The sequence below is a fragment of the Paroedura picta genome, chromosome 5, assembly GCF_049243985.1.
Source record: "Paroedura picta isolate Pp20150507F chromosome 5, Ppicta_v3.0, whole genome shotgun sequence".
In the NCBI taxonomy this organism is placed as follows: Eukaryota; Metazoa; Chordata; class Lepidosauria; order Squamata; family Gekkonidae; genus Paroedura; species Paroedura picta.
Genome location: NC_135373.1, coordinates 122763663 through 122778799, shown reverse-complemented (window position 1 = coordinate 122778799; position 15137 = coordinate 122763663). Strand labels below are relative to the sequence as shown.

At 52.4% G+C, this 15137-nt stretch overlaps 1 protein-coding gene across 16 annotated transcripts in view; it reads left to right on the top strand.

Annotated features, from left to right (window-relative positions):
• Positions 1 to 15137, top strand: part of GATA3 (GATA binding protein 3) — a 114008-nt gene that overhangs the window by 65803 nt on the left and 33068 nt on the right. For 9 of the 16 annotated variants that reach the window (XM_077340282.1, XM_077340294.1, XM_077340292.1 and 6 more), the window contains 2 exons: positions 4468 to 5049; positions 13838 to 14377. In XM_077340282.1, the coding sequence (XP_077196397.1) occupies positions 4809 to 5049; positions 13838 to 14377 (781 nt within the window). In that variant the 5' untranslated portion in view covers positions 4468 to 4808. Of the gene's footprint in view, positions 1 to 2646; positions 2864 to 3040; positions 3060 to 3815; positions 4289 to 4467; positions 5050 to 13837; positions 14378 to 15137 lie in introns of those variants that run through there. The other 7 variants (XM_077340296.1, XM_077340295.1, XM_077340293.1 and 4 more) reach the window with 4 other exon arrangements.

The window sequence follows — 15137 nt, the reverse complement described above, 5'->3', positions numbered from 1 at the left end:
AAAATGGGGCTTACTTCTGAGTAGGACAAAGGTGGACTCCAGGGGCCCCTTTAAGCCCAACCAGGTTTTACTCAAGGTTGGCGCTTTCATTTTGCGTGGTCGGCCTTAAAAGTGCCCGAATCACACTTCCCTCTGCGGCTTCACAGCAGCAAGGGCGGATCACCTGATTCTTGCTCCGGAGTAGATCCACATAGGGGGTCTCCAAGACCCCTGGAGATCCATGGCTTCAGAAGGCTGTTAAGGGCTGAGACGCCTGCCTTCGTTTTCGGGTTTTGGTTTTAATTTAAAGTTCTTCCAGTTAACTTTATCTGGGTCCTTAACGGTCTCTGTATTCGCTCGATGGGGACAGATATTTCTCTGGGCTGCGTCCTCTTTTGGCCAAGGGGCTCGTGGTGGGTGGGGGGAGCAGTGATATCAGGGCTCTCTCAGCCTCACCCACCTCACAGGGTGTCTGTTGTGGGGAGGGGAAAGGGAAGGCGACTTTAAGTCACTTTGAGACTCCTTCGGGTAGAGAAAAGCAGCATATAAGAACCAACTCTTCTTCTTCTTCTTCTTCTTCTTCTTCTTCTTCAGTAATATCAGGGCTCTCTCAGCCTCTCCTCCCTCACAGGGGGTCTGTTGTGGGGAGAGGAAAGGGAAAGTGACTGTAAGCCGCTTTGAGACTCCTTCAGGTAGAGAAAAGTGGCATATAAGAACCAGTTCTTCTTCTTCTTCTTCTTCTTCTTCTTCTTCTTCTTCTTCTTCTTCTTCTTCTTCTTCTTCTTCTTGCCACTTGATCAGATTATGAAGGGGGGTTTCTCCCCCTCCCTGCTCCTTCCAATCCCAGCGGGAAGACCAAAACGCCAACCACTCCGGACTCCGGATCAAATAGTTCCGGACTTCCAAGTCTGGTGTGAATTCCCACAGAAGGATGACCCTGGTTGGGATGAATCAAACGTTCCATTTTGGAAAGGCGCTGCAGGTAGAGAAGGGAAACGCACACTCCATTCGGCCAGAAGCTTCGGAATGAAGCAAAAAGAAACCGGATCGAAGAGCGACCCCTTCGCACATAGAGAACAGCCGCTTCCGTTTCTAGGGGAATTTCCGCGAGATTCTTACAGGCCGGTGATCTATCAAGGAGCTGAAGGGGGGATTCTTACTCAGGAGTAAACCCTCTTTGGTGTAATGGGATTGGGTGCGAATTTGCCCCCGGGGATTGCTGGCTTACTCTGGAGTGGCAGAAATAAATCAGCCATGGATTTTCTCCCGTCTTGCGGTTGGCTGGCGCTCAAGGTCCATTCAGAGATCCGAAAAAAACCTTCGCATTTGGTTTTCTTTTGGCCGGTTGAGCGACTGGGGAAAAGGGATGGGTGACTTTCCCCCTCTAAGAACTGCATCGAAACAGAGTAGGGGTACCACGAACTGGATAACCAGTGTTTTGGCCGATCTGGATCTGGATCCAGATCTACAGGACTAGAGAACAGATATAATGAAGTTGTGAAAACATTTTAGAATTTCAAAGACTGTTGCTTTGGGGTCTTCTCACCCATAAGAGGAACCCCCCCCCCCATACTTGCTCTCTTTACATTCATCAGAGGAGGTGTGCAGCCAGAAATAACAAATCTTTAAAAAAAATAAAATAGAGGGTCTCCTAACCCTTGTCTCCTCCTTGGCCTCTATGCCCTGTAGTTAGAGAAACTGGTTGGCTACTGTGTCAGGCAGGATGCTGGACTAGATGGACCCCTGGTCTGATCCAGCTGGGCTCTTCTGATGTTCTTAGGATGCTGGACTAGATGGACCCCTGGTCTGATCCAGCAGGGCTCTTCTTCTGTTCTTCTTGGGATGCTGGACTAGATGGACCTGTGGTCTGTGGTCTGACCCAGCTGGGCTCTTCTGATGTTCTTAGGATGCTGGCCTAGATGGACCCCTGGTCTGATCCAGCAGGGCTCTTCGGATGTTCTCAGGATGCTGGACTAGATTGACCTCTAGTCTGATCCAGCAGGGCTCTTCTGATGTTCTCAGGATGCTGGACTAGATGGACCCCTGGTCTGATCCAGCAGGGCTCCTCTGATGTTCTTAGGATGCTGGACTAGATGGACCCCTGGTCTGACCCAGCTGGGCTCTTCTGATGTTCTTAGGATGCTGGACTAGATGGACCCCTGGTCTGACCCAGCTGGGCTCTTCTGATGTTCTTAGGATGCTGGACTAGATGGACGATTGGTCTGACCCAGCAGGGCTCTTCAGATGTTCTCAAGATGGTGGAAATCGATGGAGGAAATCGATTCTCCTTGCCTGATCTGAATCGACCCCTTTTCCAGTTTGGGGTTCCTCGAAGAGCCCACTCCGTTTTATTGAATGCGCAGCCGCGGGGCATGGTGGGGGAGGTGCTGGGAAAGGCCGGCGAGACGACTTGTTGCGCGGCGCCCTTTGGCCGGCCAGCCCGGCAAGTCTCGAGTCTGAAGGTACCGCTAGGGGGCGCCCTGGCTCAATGGACAGGACGCGGAGAGAGTCGCTGGAAGTTCGAACGCCGCGCCGGGCAGCCAATAGTAAAAGACTCTGGCGGCCCACGGCCGGCTCGCGAGGCTTCCCGATTGGCTGGGAGCGAGTCCTTTCGTTTCCCCCTGGCCCCGCCCCTCTCGGTTCACTCCCTTTAGAGAATCCCCACGCCGCCTCTTCTGGACCCGCGTGGGTTGTGAGGATGGTTGGGAGCGGCAAAAGGCGTGTTCCAGGTCCGGGGAGAGCCGCCTCGGACTCCGCTTCCTCCTGGGCGCTGCTTTTCGGCTCTTTCCAAGCCCGGGAGTGCAAGAGATGGTGAACATTTCCCCCCTAGTTTCGTTGTGGCCAGGATCTTCCCCCCCCTGCTGTCCTCGGCAGGTAGATTCAGGTGGGTCTCCCAGTTCGGGTCCAGGGGGCCCTTTGGAGGCCGGAAAAGTTTTGTTCTGGGTTTGCAGGAGTTTGGTCCGCGCCGCCCGCCGCTGTGGGGTTCCGCAGCGCTAGGCCCCTGCAGGTCCGCGGGTTTAAGGCGGAGGAGCGCTGCGTAGGATTGCAGCGGCTTCTCCGCACAGCCTCCGTGTTCAAAGGTAGGCTCCTGCCCCGCTCCAACCCCTTCCCCTCACCTTGGAAAAAGTCGAGCTCACGCAGAGTTGCTCGGCCTGCTGCAGCCGAGAAGCGCAAGAGCCCTGTGACATCTGAAGGACTCCTTAAATGTCCTGAGCTCCCCTCTCCCTTCTTCGGGAACGGCTCTGCTCCTCTCGTGGGCCGCCCTTTCCAAGAGGCCTCGTCCTCCCCACGCCTTGCCGGAGCCCAACAGGGAGCGTTGTAGCGCCCTGCTCGCCCCAAGAACTTCACTGCGCGCGATCCTCACTCCCCCCCCCGGGTCGGTTCCAATGCAACAGGTCCTACCTTGCGAAAGAGATGCCAAATAATTTATTTTTTTTGGTGAAAGGGGGTGCTTTCTAAAATAATTCGACGTGGTTTGTGCGTGCATGGGGGTGATTTTTTTTAAAGGACCCCCCCTTTATTGCTCAGATGTTTCTTCGGAACTCCAGCAAAAGTCCAAGTTAGGATTGTTCCGGCCTCGGAAAAGGAGGACGGAGGGGGGGGGGGCTGTCCGGCAGCAGCTCGCTTCCTTTTCCCTCCGCTCTCTCGGCCCCTCCTTGCTCAGTGACAGACTCCACCCTCCCCCCCCCCCCCCCGCCGATGACAGTCGAACCTCCTTAAGTTGTGTGTCGCCCGAGCTGTCTGTGAGCTCTGAGCCGACTGGCGCCATCCCGGGCTCTTTCAGAAAGAATGCCTTCCCTTTAAAAAGAGACGCGGGTGGGGGGAGCGCGGGGGGCAGGGAGTACAATTTGAGCCGATCAGGTTCTCCCTTGGGTCCTCCCCTGTAACTTTTCCAACGCAGCTTCGTTTTGCGGGGCGCCTTTAAGAACGCGCCTGTCTCTCTCTCCCTCTCTCTGTCTCCCTCCCTCCCGCCTCTGAAGCTCTCCCTCCCCCCCTTAAAAAAAAGTTGCATTCAAAATATTTCCAGTCCTTTAGATATAGCATTTTTTAAAAAGTTTTTATCCGGAGCTCTGGGCCTTTGCAACTTTCTCTCTCTCCCCCCCCCCCCCCACATTTAATTTTTTTTTAAATTATTTTTGTGGGGAAAGATTCTCTCATTTGTGCTGCTCAAGGTGCCACCGACTCAACCCGCAGCCAGCCCGAGCTTGCGAGCGAAATTGCCCAGCCGACCGGCGGCTGCCAGGCGCTAGATCCCCCCCCCCCCCCGCTCGCTCCCTTTTCCCGGCGAAGCTGCTCCGTTTTTGCATCGGTGAGTTGCCGAGGCGTTTAGGGGAAAGGCCAGCGGAGGTTTCTCTGGGAAGGACCTGCATCCCCGGAGCCTTAAGAAGAAATGCAGTTGTGAAAGTTTTTTTAAACAAAGTTTTTTTCTCTTCTCTTTCTCTCTCTCCCCCCCCTCCCCCTTGTTTTTCTTCCTTTTCTCGCTCGCAGGTGAGAAGTGAATATCCACCAAGGAGAAGAAAGCGCGCACCGGAGGGAAGGGGGGGAAATCTTCCCCGATCCCATCTTTTTTGGGGAAGGGGGGCCAAACGACTACGTGTCCAGAACTGTCTCTCCCCCACCCCCTTGGACTGTCTGACGAACTCTAAGCTCTTTATTGGCTATTTTTTTTCCTGTTGACTTTTGTTATTATTATAGGAGGTTTTTTTCCCGTGTGTGTGTGTGCGTGCTTGTTTTTGCACGGAGAAAAGACTTTGAGAAAACAAAACAAGACACAAAACAAACCAAACCCAAAATAAACCGAAACGTCTGACGACCTCGAATTCGCCAGGATGGAAGTAACCACGGATCAGCCCCGCTGGGTCAGCCACCACCACCCGGCGGTCCTCAACGGACAACACCCGGACTCGCATCACCCGGGACTGGCTCATACCTACATGGATCCCACGCAATATCCTCTGGCCGAGGAAGTGGATGTACTTTTTAACATCGACGGACAAGGCAACCACGTCCCGTCCTATTACAGCAATTCGGTGAGAGCCACGGTGCAGCGGTACCCGCCGGCCCATCACGGTGAGTCCTCCAGAGATCCAGGGGCCCGGAGAGCTCTCCCTCCCCCAGTCGGCCCGGAAACTACGTAGCCTCGTTGTTTAGATGTGTCTCTGCCCCGCTCCTCTGCGGGGTCTCTCCTCCGAAGGGCAGGTTGTAAGGCCGGGAGAAATTGACCAGTCTGGGCCAGGGAGCCTTTGAAATTGACCAGTCGCGGGCCAGACCAGTCTGGGGCCAGGAAGCCTTTGAAATTGACAGGACCGGCAGGTTAGACACCCAGTTTCCTCCGGGACAGAGGGAAAGAGAAGCGCCCCGATCCGGCCCCGCGCCCGATGTTCCCAGCATGTTATCCTATGGTCTGTTGGTTCGAGAAATAGGTCCTCGTTTTAGGCCAGGGCACTGGGTTCCAAATAAAAATTTCTCCGCCATTTGGCCTCCAATGGGATGCCGGCTTGTGTGTCTTTGGCCCAGATCTCTCCGCTTTTAAGGGCAGTAGAGAATGGGTCTGCCCCGGAATGGATTTAAGCAGCTCGGCCCGCAAGCCTCGGGAGGAAGGAAGAGTGCCCGTTGACCCCACGAAACAGGGCTTACCCACTGGAGAGGGGTGCGCGCACATGAGAAATATAACGTTGTGGGTCTTAGAGGGGCCCCTGGGCTCGAACTTTGCCCCCCTGCTTCAGACCGGCCCGCCGCCCCCCACCTGAATCAAGCCTTAAAGGTGTTCGCTTGGAGCTTAAGTCCGAGCTTACTTCTGTGCAAGTTCAAAACTGTGTTTAAAAGCGGTGGACGGCCCCGCCAGGCCCAGGTTAGCCGGGAGGGTCCTGATTCAGGCAAAGGGAAACTCTTTTCCCCGGCTACACCGGCCGATTTCTGCAGGGTCACCAAATTCCCGTTGAAAGGTTGTGGCGAATGCGAACAGGGACGTGCAGAAGTCAGTCTGGTGGGACTGGCTCCCCGGTAAATTAAAGTTCGATTCAGCCTCCCCCTGGAAAGCAAGGGGGCTTAAACACGGCTTACCGCTTGAGCCGGATCGCACCCGTGGCTACGACTGCACCTCCCCCTAACTTTGCAAGCCGGGTGGGGAACGGGGAGGGCACCTTAGCACCCCCCCCCCCCCCCGGCTTAGGACAGGAGGGGAAAGATTAAAAATTGCACATTTTTACGCGGAAGCAGCTCCTTGTGAACTGGCCGGATCGCCCTTCCCAGGGCAGGCCGCAGCCAAACATTCCCCAAACTTTTGGGTTCTCTTAGGAACTCCTAGCAGCCAGGCCCGTGTGTGTGTGTCTCTCTCTCTTTCCCCCTTCTCTGGCTGTCATTTCTGCTTTTAATACGAATGATACCAGCAATGCGAAAGGGGAAACCAGAAAACACAATAGAGGCTTTTCGGCAGGGTTTTTGAAATGGCTCAATTAACTGTTTTGTTAGACAGCAATCCTACCCCCTCCCCCCCCTTTAGGTTGGGCAATAGGTGAAGTTGGGAGAGGGGCAAGCTATGCAACCCTTCTCCCAAAGAAGAAGTGTGATGAATTTGCCTCCGGGACTGAGGTGCTGGAATTATGTTTGTCAAAGGGGAGGGAAGGGGGGAAAAAGGAGAAGGGACTTTTCCAGCCTTGTGCTGGTGCATGTTTAGCACAAGCGGGAGAGGACTTGGGGGAGGCCTGCTCCAAGTAGAGCTAGCCTGCTGGAGTGTGCCTTTCCAAGTCTCCCTGGGAGGGGGGATCTGAATAAAATACAATATTGCGCCAGGCCTAGTTCAGTTGGCGTTTTTGGGGGGGTTTTAAGGGGATGAAAACCCTTTCTCCTCCCTCACACGGGTTTACTCAGAAGGAAAGCTTGCAACAAACATCAGAAGGAAGTTTGAGGACCAACGAAGTTTAATTTTGGAGAGAAGTTTTTCTGCACATGCATGCGCGAGCTGATGCCCGGTCTCTGAAGAAGTGGGCATGCGCCCCAAAAGTCATACCCAGAATTAAACTTTGCTGGTCTTCAGGAAGGAGAGAAGAGCTGGCTGTCCTCTCCCCTCATCCCGCTTTTGACTGCCCAAAGGAGCCCCAAAGTGGCTTACAATCACCTTTTCCCTTCCTCTCCCCGCAACAGACACCCTGTGAGGTTGGCGAGGCTGAGCGAGCCCCGAGAGAACTGGGACTGGCCCAGGCTCGCCCAGCTGGCAGTGTGTGGAGGAGGAGTGGGGAATCGAACCCGGTTCTCCAGATTTGAGGCCGCCACTCTTAAACCAGGACACCAAGGTGTTCCTGGAATCCAGGGAGAAAGTTTAGGGAGTTTCACCATGCTTAGGATCGTTACTTTAGGCATCTTGGCCCAAGGGTAGTGCTGGGATGTGTGTGTGCGTGTAACCTTTAGTGCCCAGTAAACACACAGCCTCATACATTCACCTGGAAATCACGGCACTACTTGGGATCAGGCCCATTGAAAAAACACCCACCCAGTGGAAGAGTTCTGTTGGACTGGGAAGCTGGCACTGCTGGCTTGGCGGCTCCGTTCAATTTTCTTTTAAAATCAAACTTCTTATGAAAGGCGATATGTAGGGGCATGTTGACCAGGCCCTAAAACGGGGAACATCAAAATCAGTTTTGGGGGAGGGTGTCAAGCCTTTTCAGTCCGGCAGATTAGACGGTCAAAAATATTTTTTAAGGTGGCCTCAAGATCATCCCCACCGTTTTTGAGTGGGGGGAAATCTGGGGGAATATTTTTACCAGGGGATGTGACAGAGTCCCTCCCCCACCCATGGTAACAGAAAACAGCAGTAGAGCCACCCCGGCGAATTGAGCAAGCAAAATGAATTAGCAGTTGCAGTGCCTGGAATCCTTGCAGCCGGATTGCAAAATATTGCTTGTCCGGTTTCTCTCCCCCACCCCTGCAAAGTTTCAAAGCAACCCCTTTGATCAGTCGGCAAAGGACAGAAGGTTAGGAAGGACATTCCCACTCTCACACTCATACATGCAGGTCGGGAGACAATCGCGTGTACCCGCATGGCCATCTTCCTATCCTGGAATAAATTCGGAGTCCTCTGTATGCTTACTCGGGAGTCGGCCCTGTGGAGCATAGTGGGACTTATGCCCTGGGTAAAACTTGGCTTGCCTTGAAGGGGCTCTTGGACTCACGCTTTGTTCTGTGGCTTCAGACCAACAGGGCAGCCCAGCTGAATCTTACTTCTGAGTAGACTGTAGGTTTGGGCCCTTGTGAGAGCTACAACCCAAGGCAGGTCCGGGAACAACGCTGCTTAGGTAGAGTTAAATCCCTCTCCCAGGAATGAATATATCTAAGATCTCCCCCACCCCTTCTTGCGAACCACCTGGCTGGATCGTTCCCAGCCCCAGTAGTAAAAAAACGATTAAAATGATATCTAACAGAAGTTTGTAAGCTGCCCAGACAAAACTGAGCCTGGTTTTTAATCCTAAAAATCTATGCTTTCGAGGGAGTTCCTTCCCATAGATTCCAAGTAAACTTTTCAGTGGTAGATCTAGAATCTGCTCCTCTCAAGAGGGGGAAAATATACCCCCAAGGATTTGCGTTCACTCCCTTCCAGGTGTGTCCAGGATTGTAGGAAATTGACCTATTTTGCCCCCTGAATTCTGACCTGAAAGGTTCACATTTTGCTGACAATGGCCAAAACAGAGAGAGAGAGAAAGAGAGAGATTTCGGCCTGAGTCTCTATGGAGATTTGCTCAGAAGTAAGTCCCTCAGTGCTCCCGGGTTTACATCTGAGTAAGCAATGCAAGCTTTGAAGTGGGCTGTTTGTTGCTGGTGGAGTAGGCCAAGGCCAAACCCTAAACCAGGGGTAGTCAAACTGCAGCCCTCCAGATGTCCATGGACTACAATTCCCAGGAGCCCCTGCCAGCAACTGGCAGGGGCTCCTGGGAATTGTAGTCCATGGACATCTGGAGGGCCGCAGTTTGACTACCCCTGCCCTAAACCTTCAACCATTTTGGTGTGTGTGAAATAGACAGGAAAATCCGGCTGCTCTGCAGGGGTACCAGAAAGACCCACACCTTTCCGCTGGGTGCCTGGATCTTAGCAGTTAGATCCTAGACACAGCTAGGACAGCCGGAGGGCCACTGGGTTCCAGGACCTGAGTCCGGAGTCAGTCGACAAAGGATGGCGCTGTTAAAAAAATAAAATAAAAGGTAGATTACCTGGAGCCTATAAAACTTCGGATCTCTTTAGCAAGACAGATCCTATTTAATTTTTGCCCCCCCCCGCTCCAAACCCTTAAAACAGCGGCCGCTGGCCTGGTGAGGAGACAGAGAAGAAACTTTCGAGTTTCCCAAAATCCTTCTCCAAGAAGGGGGTGCAGAGAAAGAAAAATAAGTAGTAGGTTTGAGGACACAAGCCAAGCAATTTAGGCTTTGTCAGTTTTCGGCTAGCCACTTCGGAATTTAAAACCCCAAAGCCTCCTTTATCGGAAGGAGAGTTTTATCCGAGGAAGCGCGTTTACTCAGAGGTAAACGTGGGGGCCCTCAAACCGGACTGGGCATTCAGACCCCCTGACCTTTTGCAGGCCTTGTGCCTGAGACTCTAAAACCATGTTTTCCTTCAGTACAAACTGGGCCTCACCACCGCTTCTTAAGGTTTCAGAAGCCGGGTTCAGGTGGAAGACTCCGGCCTACATGGGTGAGAAATCCTCTCTTAAAAGGGAACTGACGTTAGGCAGCTGGTGTATGTGTGGGTTATTGCTGGCTTTTGTTTTGGGGTCACTTTCCCTTGGTCAGTTTCAGGGGTCTTTGCAGGATGGATGGAGGGGTTAGGGCAGGGGTAGTCAAACTGCGGCCCTCCAGATGTCCATGGACTACAATTCCCATGAGCCCCTGCCAGCATTTGCAGTTTGCAGCAATTCGCAGTTTGACTACCCCTGGGTTAGGGGGACACAGAGAGGAGAAACTGTCCCCACTGGGGAGGTGTTGAAAAAGCTCGGCCTACATTTGGTACCACCCCCAAATTTAGGTTTCATACCTAGGTGGTCTCTAGGTATCTCCTCTCTCTAGTTCATAAACTCCCAGCCCTCCATTTAGAAAGAGGCAGCTGTGTTTCCTGGAGCGCTATTGGAAGGCGGCCTACTCAGAATCCGTCTCAGGTGTAACTGCCCTGCAGCCAGGTGGGTGAACTTGGGCTAGTTGCAGTCCCGTGAGAGCTCTTTTCACCGAGCAGTTCTCTCAGAGCTCTCTCACCCTCAGCTATCTCACAGGGTGCCCGTTGTGGGGAGAGGCAGGGAAAGGTCGATTGTAAGCTGCTTTGAGACTCCTTCGGGCAGTGAAAAGCTGGGTATAAGAACCGACTCGTCTTCAACATGGGAGCTAACCGTTCTCTCTTGCGGATGTCCCCAGCTAAAGGCCTGTTCAGGTGGGCGGCCATGTTGGCCTGAAGCAACAGCACAAAGTTTGAGTCCGGTTGGCACCTTGAAGACCCACAAACATTAATTGTAGGTCTTTTTTGGGAAGTGCACTTCTTCAGGTGTGCCCATGTTAGAGCCACAGCTGCTAGGCCAGGTTGAAAACTGGAGGTCAGGAAGCTTCTGCTGTGTGTGGGGAGGGTTCGTAGTTGATAGAGTGGTAGGCGCATACCCATAGAGTTTCTGGAAACTGCCTTCTCACCTCCTCAAAATCATCAGGATTTTCTCCCCCCCCCCTCCACGACTGTGTTTAAACTGGGCCATGTTGGGAAGGCCCGTTGAACTGAAACGGAATTTGTTCTCCGCTACTGTTGTGATTCTGAAGAACGCTGGTCCCATTCAGCTTCAGGAATGCAGCTCGGAGGACATGGGAGATGTGCGGGCAAAGCGCCCCTGGATTTACGGAGACATTGTGCACGAGTGTCTTCACAAATGTTCTCTCTTGCTATTTGAAGTCCGGGGCTTCCTGCGTCCGGCTGATTCCTCCCCGGTTGGGTCTTTCTCTTTTCCCTGACTCCTTCCCATTTTGCTGGCATTATGCTGGTGTGTTTACTCACAAACGAGGTTTGATTCTGGCCAGGTTTTGACTATGAAGAAGGCCCCCCTGAATAAACAGGACCTTATTTAGTGTTTATGATGATACCAAGGTGAGCTTCAACACTGGAGGCCAATGGCCCCTTTCAGATCAACAGTTTTATTCAGGGTGTGAGCTTCCGGGGGCATGCCCACTCCCTCCCTCCGTGGTTTTAATCGGGACTTGGAACTGGACCGGCATAGGCCCGAAATTCTAAACACATATTAACGAAAGTTAATCCGAGCTATTCTAAGAGAATACACACTTCCAATTAATGGATTTAGAATGTTCTAAAGTTTTACCATCTTGAAACAGGCCCGGATTCAGCACCCATTGGCTTATAAATAGCATTACTTGAATAGCAATACTTGAATTTGATGTCTTAGTTGTCAATTAGACCACCTGATTGGCTATTTTAGCGCAAGGATTTTAAGAGGTCACTCTCTGGGACGGAGGGGATACAGTTGTGAGGCTTGGATCAGAGACTCAGGTTCGAATCCCTGCTCCCCCCCTTGAAGCTTGCTGAGTGACCTTGCGCTAGTCGGTCACGCACTCTCAGCCTTACCTACCTCGCAGGATGATTGTGAAGAGGAAATGGGCAAGGGGGAAAGTTATAAGCCACGGTGGGAAGTGAGGTACCAAGGAAGCAAACAGAGGGGGAGGGGAACTGCCGTGATTTTAAACTATAATGATCGCAGTATGTCCTGTGCCATCTATCGGATGGAGAATCGCATCCTAATCAGACTGCTGAGAATTGAGGCAAAGAAAAAACCCCATACCCAAAGCCAGGCAAAAGCTCATCCCCAAGGTGCTTCCCCCCACAGTGACTGACACACCAAATAGCTAATGTTTGAAAAAATGGCGCTAGCCAAAGAGATATGAAACTCTCAGGATGTGCAGGGCAACATTGTGGGCATTAAGCTGGAGGGAGCAGACATTTGAAATGCTGGCTTTCTCCACTTTCTGTTGAGAGCCAGGGCGTTAAGGAGTGGGATGTTGGCCAGGAAGCCATAGATGGTGTGAGCAGGATTCTGGAGGCCCCTTAAGGGTTGACAAAGGTTTATTCCAGTGTATACTTTGGGGGCCAGAAACTGCTTAGTCAGAACTCCTCCTGACAGCCTAGACAAGCCCAATTCCATCAAATCTCAGAGTCTAAGCAGGGGTGTCCCTGGCTAGTGCTTGAGAGGGTGGCCTTGTGATGCCGGAGGGGGGGGGCAAGTAATGGCAAACTACCTCTGAATGTCTCTGGCCTGGATGCCACGCAATCTTAGAATCTCCTGGCTGCATTACACGCCCCCTATGCAATCAATATTAATAATTATTATTAATATAATAATAATAATGCTTTGTCAGATGCAGTGAGTAATGCCCTTGCAGTCACTCTGGAGAAGAGGCAGTCAGTCTGTGAGAATTTCCACGGGAAAACAATGGTCTTTAGCCTTTAGGGGGGGCACAGGACCTCTGTTTATTTTTGCTACAAGGGAGCAAACAAGGTTGCCCTGTTTGGAATGGAAGAGGGAAGCAGATTCTTTAGAGGTCATAGTGTTTGTGTAAACAAGAAGGGAGCTGTGGATTCAGAGCGGTCCCACTGCAGACCGGCCTCGGGCGGGAAGGGTTGTGAGTGTCCTCTTTCTAGTGCCGATCCTAAACATGGTTTCACCCTTCCTATCCCATTGACTTTAGCTGGAGGTTGAAAGGTGCCACTCTGACGAGGACAGTGGAGGATGGCAGAACATCTCCTCTGGGTCTAGAACAGGGTGGCCAAACTGTGACTCTCCAGAAGTCCATGGACTATTGGAGAGCCAAGGTTTGGCTGGCTGTGATCTAGAAGGTGCCACCTTTGGTCTCTGATAGCTCCTGTGGAAAAAAAGAAGGATCTAGATCAGGGGTAGTCAGCCTGTGGCCCTCCAGATGTTCATGGACTACAATTCCCATGAGTCCCTGCCAGCATTTGCTGGCAGGGGCCCATGGGAATTGTAGTCCACGAACATCTGGAGGACCACAGGTTGACTACCCCTGATCTAGATGATATGAAAGATGCCTACTTGAGGCCCTGGGGAGCTGCTACCAGTCAGAGTAGGCAAGACTGACTATGGTAGACCAGTCATCTGACTCAGCAGAAAGCAGCTTCTTGGGAAAGCATCATTAGGTTTTGAAGCTTTGACATGGGTAAGCCAACCCCAACCGCAGAAGCAAACAATCTGGCTCCCTGGAGCTGCTGTGCTCCAGAGGCCTGGTCTTCACAGAGGTACTACATTGAGTAGGAACTACAAAGAGACACTTAGGCAGCTTGGGGGTTGCTTGCTATGACCGGGCCAAGCTTTTTGTTGCCCATGGCACAGCTGTTGTAAGTTGGGGGTGGAAGGTAAAAGCACAGGCACTGATCTAATTCAAAAGAAATCCTATCTAAACATTCGGAAGAAGTTCCTGACAGTTAGAGCGCTTCCTCAGTTGAACAGGCCTGCTCGGGAGGGGGTGGGTTCTCCATCTTTGGAGATTTTTAAACAGAGGCTGCAGAGCCATCTGACAGAGAGGCTGATCCTGTGAAGGCTCAAGGGGGTGGCAGGTGACAGTGGATGAGCGAGAGGGTTTGGAGTGTACTGCATAGTGCAGGGGGTTGGACTAGATGACCCAGGAGATCCCTTCCAACTATATTATTCTATGATTCTATGATCCTCTGTGTTGGAAAATAACAAGACTTAAAAAAAATGCTTCCACATTGTTCAATGAAGGGAACCAGATTTTGGGTTCCCACCAGACCTCGGTTGACGTATCGGAGGTATCTTCTGGGAGGAGGCCACTAACTGGGCTCTGCCTGTCTTCTGTCCTAGCAGGTGGCCAGGTGTGCCGTCCGCCTCTGCTGCATGGTTCTCTCCCCTGGCTGGATGGGAGCAAAGCTCTGGGAAGCCACCACAGTGCCTCCCCTTGGAACCTGAGCCCCTTCTCCAAGACTCCCATCCATCACAGCTCGCCCGGACCTCTCTCTGTGTACCCGCCGGCGTCCTCCTCCGCTTTGTCCACGGGCCACTCGAGTCCGCACCTCTTCACCTTCCCGCCGACCCCGCCGAAAGATGTCTCCCCGGACCCCTCCATCTCTACCCCGGGCTCCACCGGATCCAGCCGGCAAGAGGAGAAGGAGTGTATTAAGTATCAGGTGTCTCTGGCCGACACGATGAAGCTGGAGTCGTCTCATTCGCGGACCAGCATGACTTCCTTAGGAGCGGCCTCATCTTCTGCTCACCACCCGATCACCACCTACCCTTCCTATGTCCCCGAATACGGCTCTGGACTATTCCCCCCGAGCAGCTTGCTAGGGGGATCGCCGACTGGTTTCGGGTGCAAGTCCAGACCAAAAGCACGTTCCAGCACAGGTAAGGTCTTGAATGGACTCTTGACGTGCTCCTCTCGGGCAGGGGAAAATCATGTAAATGATCGATATTGATGGTGGTGGGAAGGGTCATCCAGTTGCAGTCGATCTATGGTGACCCTGAGGGGTTTTCAGGGCAAAAGGCTGTTCAGAGGTGGTTTGGTATTGCCTGCAGCTGCGTAGCAATTTTGGAACTCCTTGGTGGTCTTGCTTCCAGATACTCACCAGGGCTGGCTGACCCTGCTTAGCTTCCAAGGTCTGATGATATTGGCCTAGCCTAGACCAGGGGTAGTCAACCTGTGGTCCTCCAGATGTCCATGGACTACAATTCCCATGAGCTCATGGGAATTGTAGTCCATGGACATCTGGAGGACCACAGGTTGACAACCCCTGGCCTAGACCATCCAGGTCGGGGCCAATATCAATGGGAGGCTCCACAGAGGACTCAAATTGTGCCTAAGTCCAGGTTTGGGTTCAAGACCAATAGATTGCCAGCAAAGGGTTGGAGGTTGATGATCTACTTAAGCAGAAATTTATCAGAAAAGTCATCCAGAACCCAACAAAGGTAATTGGTGACCTCAGTGAGGAGCTTTCAAGGCAAGCTAAAAAAGGAAGAGGTAGTTGACCATAGCCTTCCCATGCAGTCTTCCTTGGTTGCCTCCCATCCATGAACTGACCCTTCTTATGGTGACCTCCAGCAAGGGGCTTTCAAGGAAGGTGAGAAGCAGAGGTGACCGGCCATTGCCTTCCCTTACAGAGTCTTT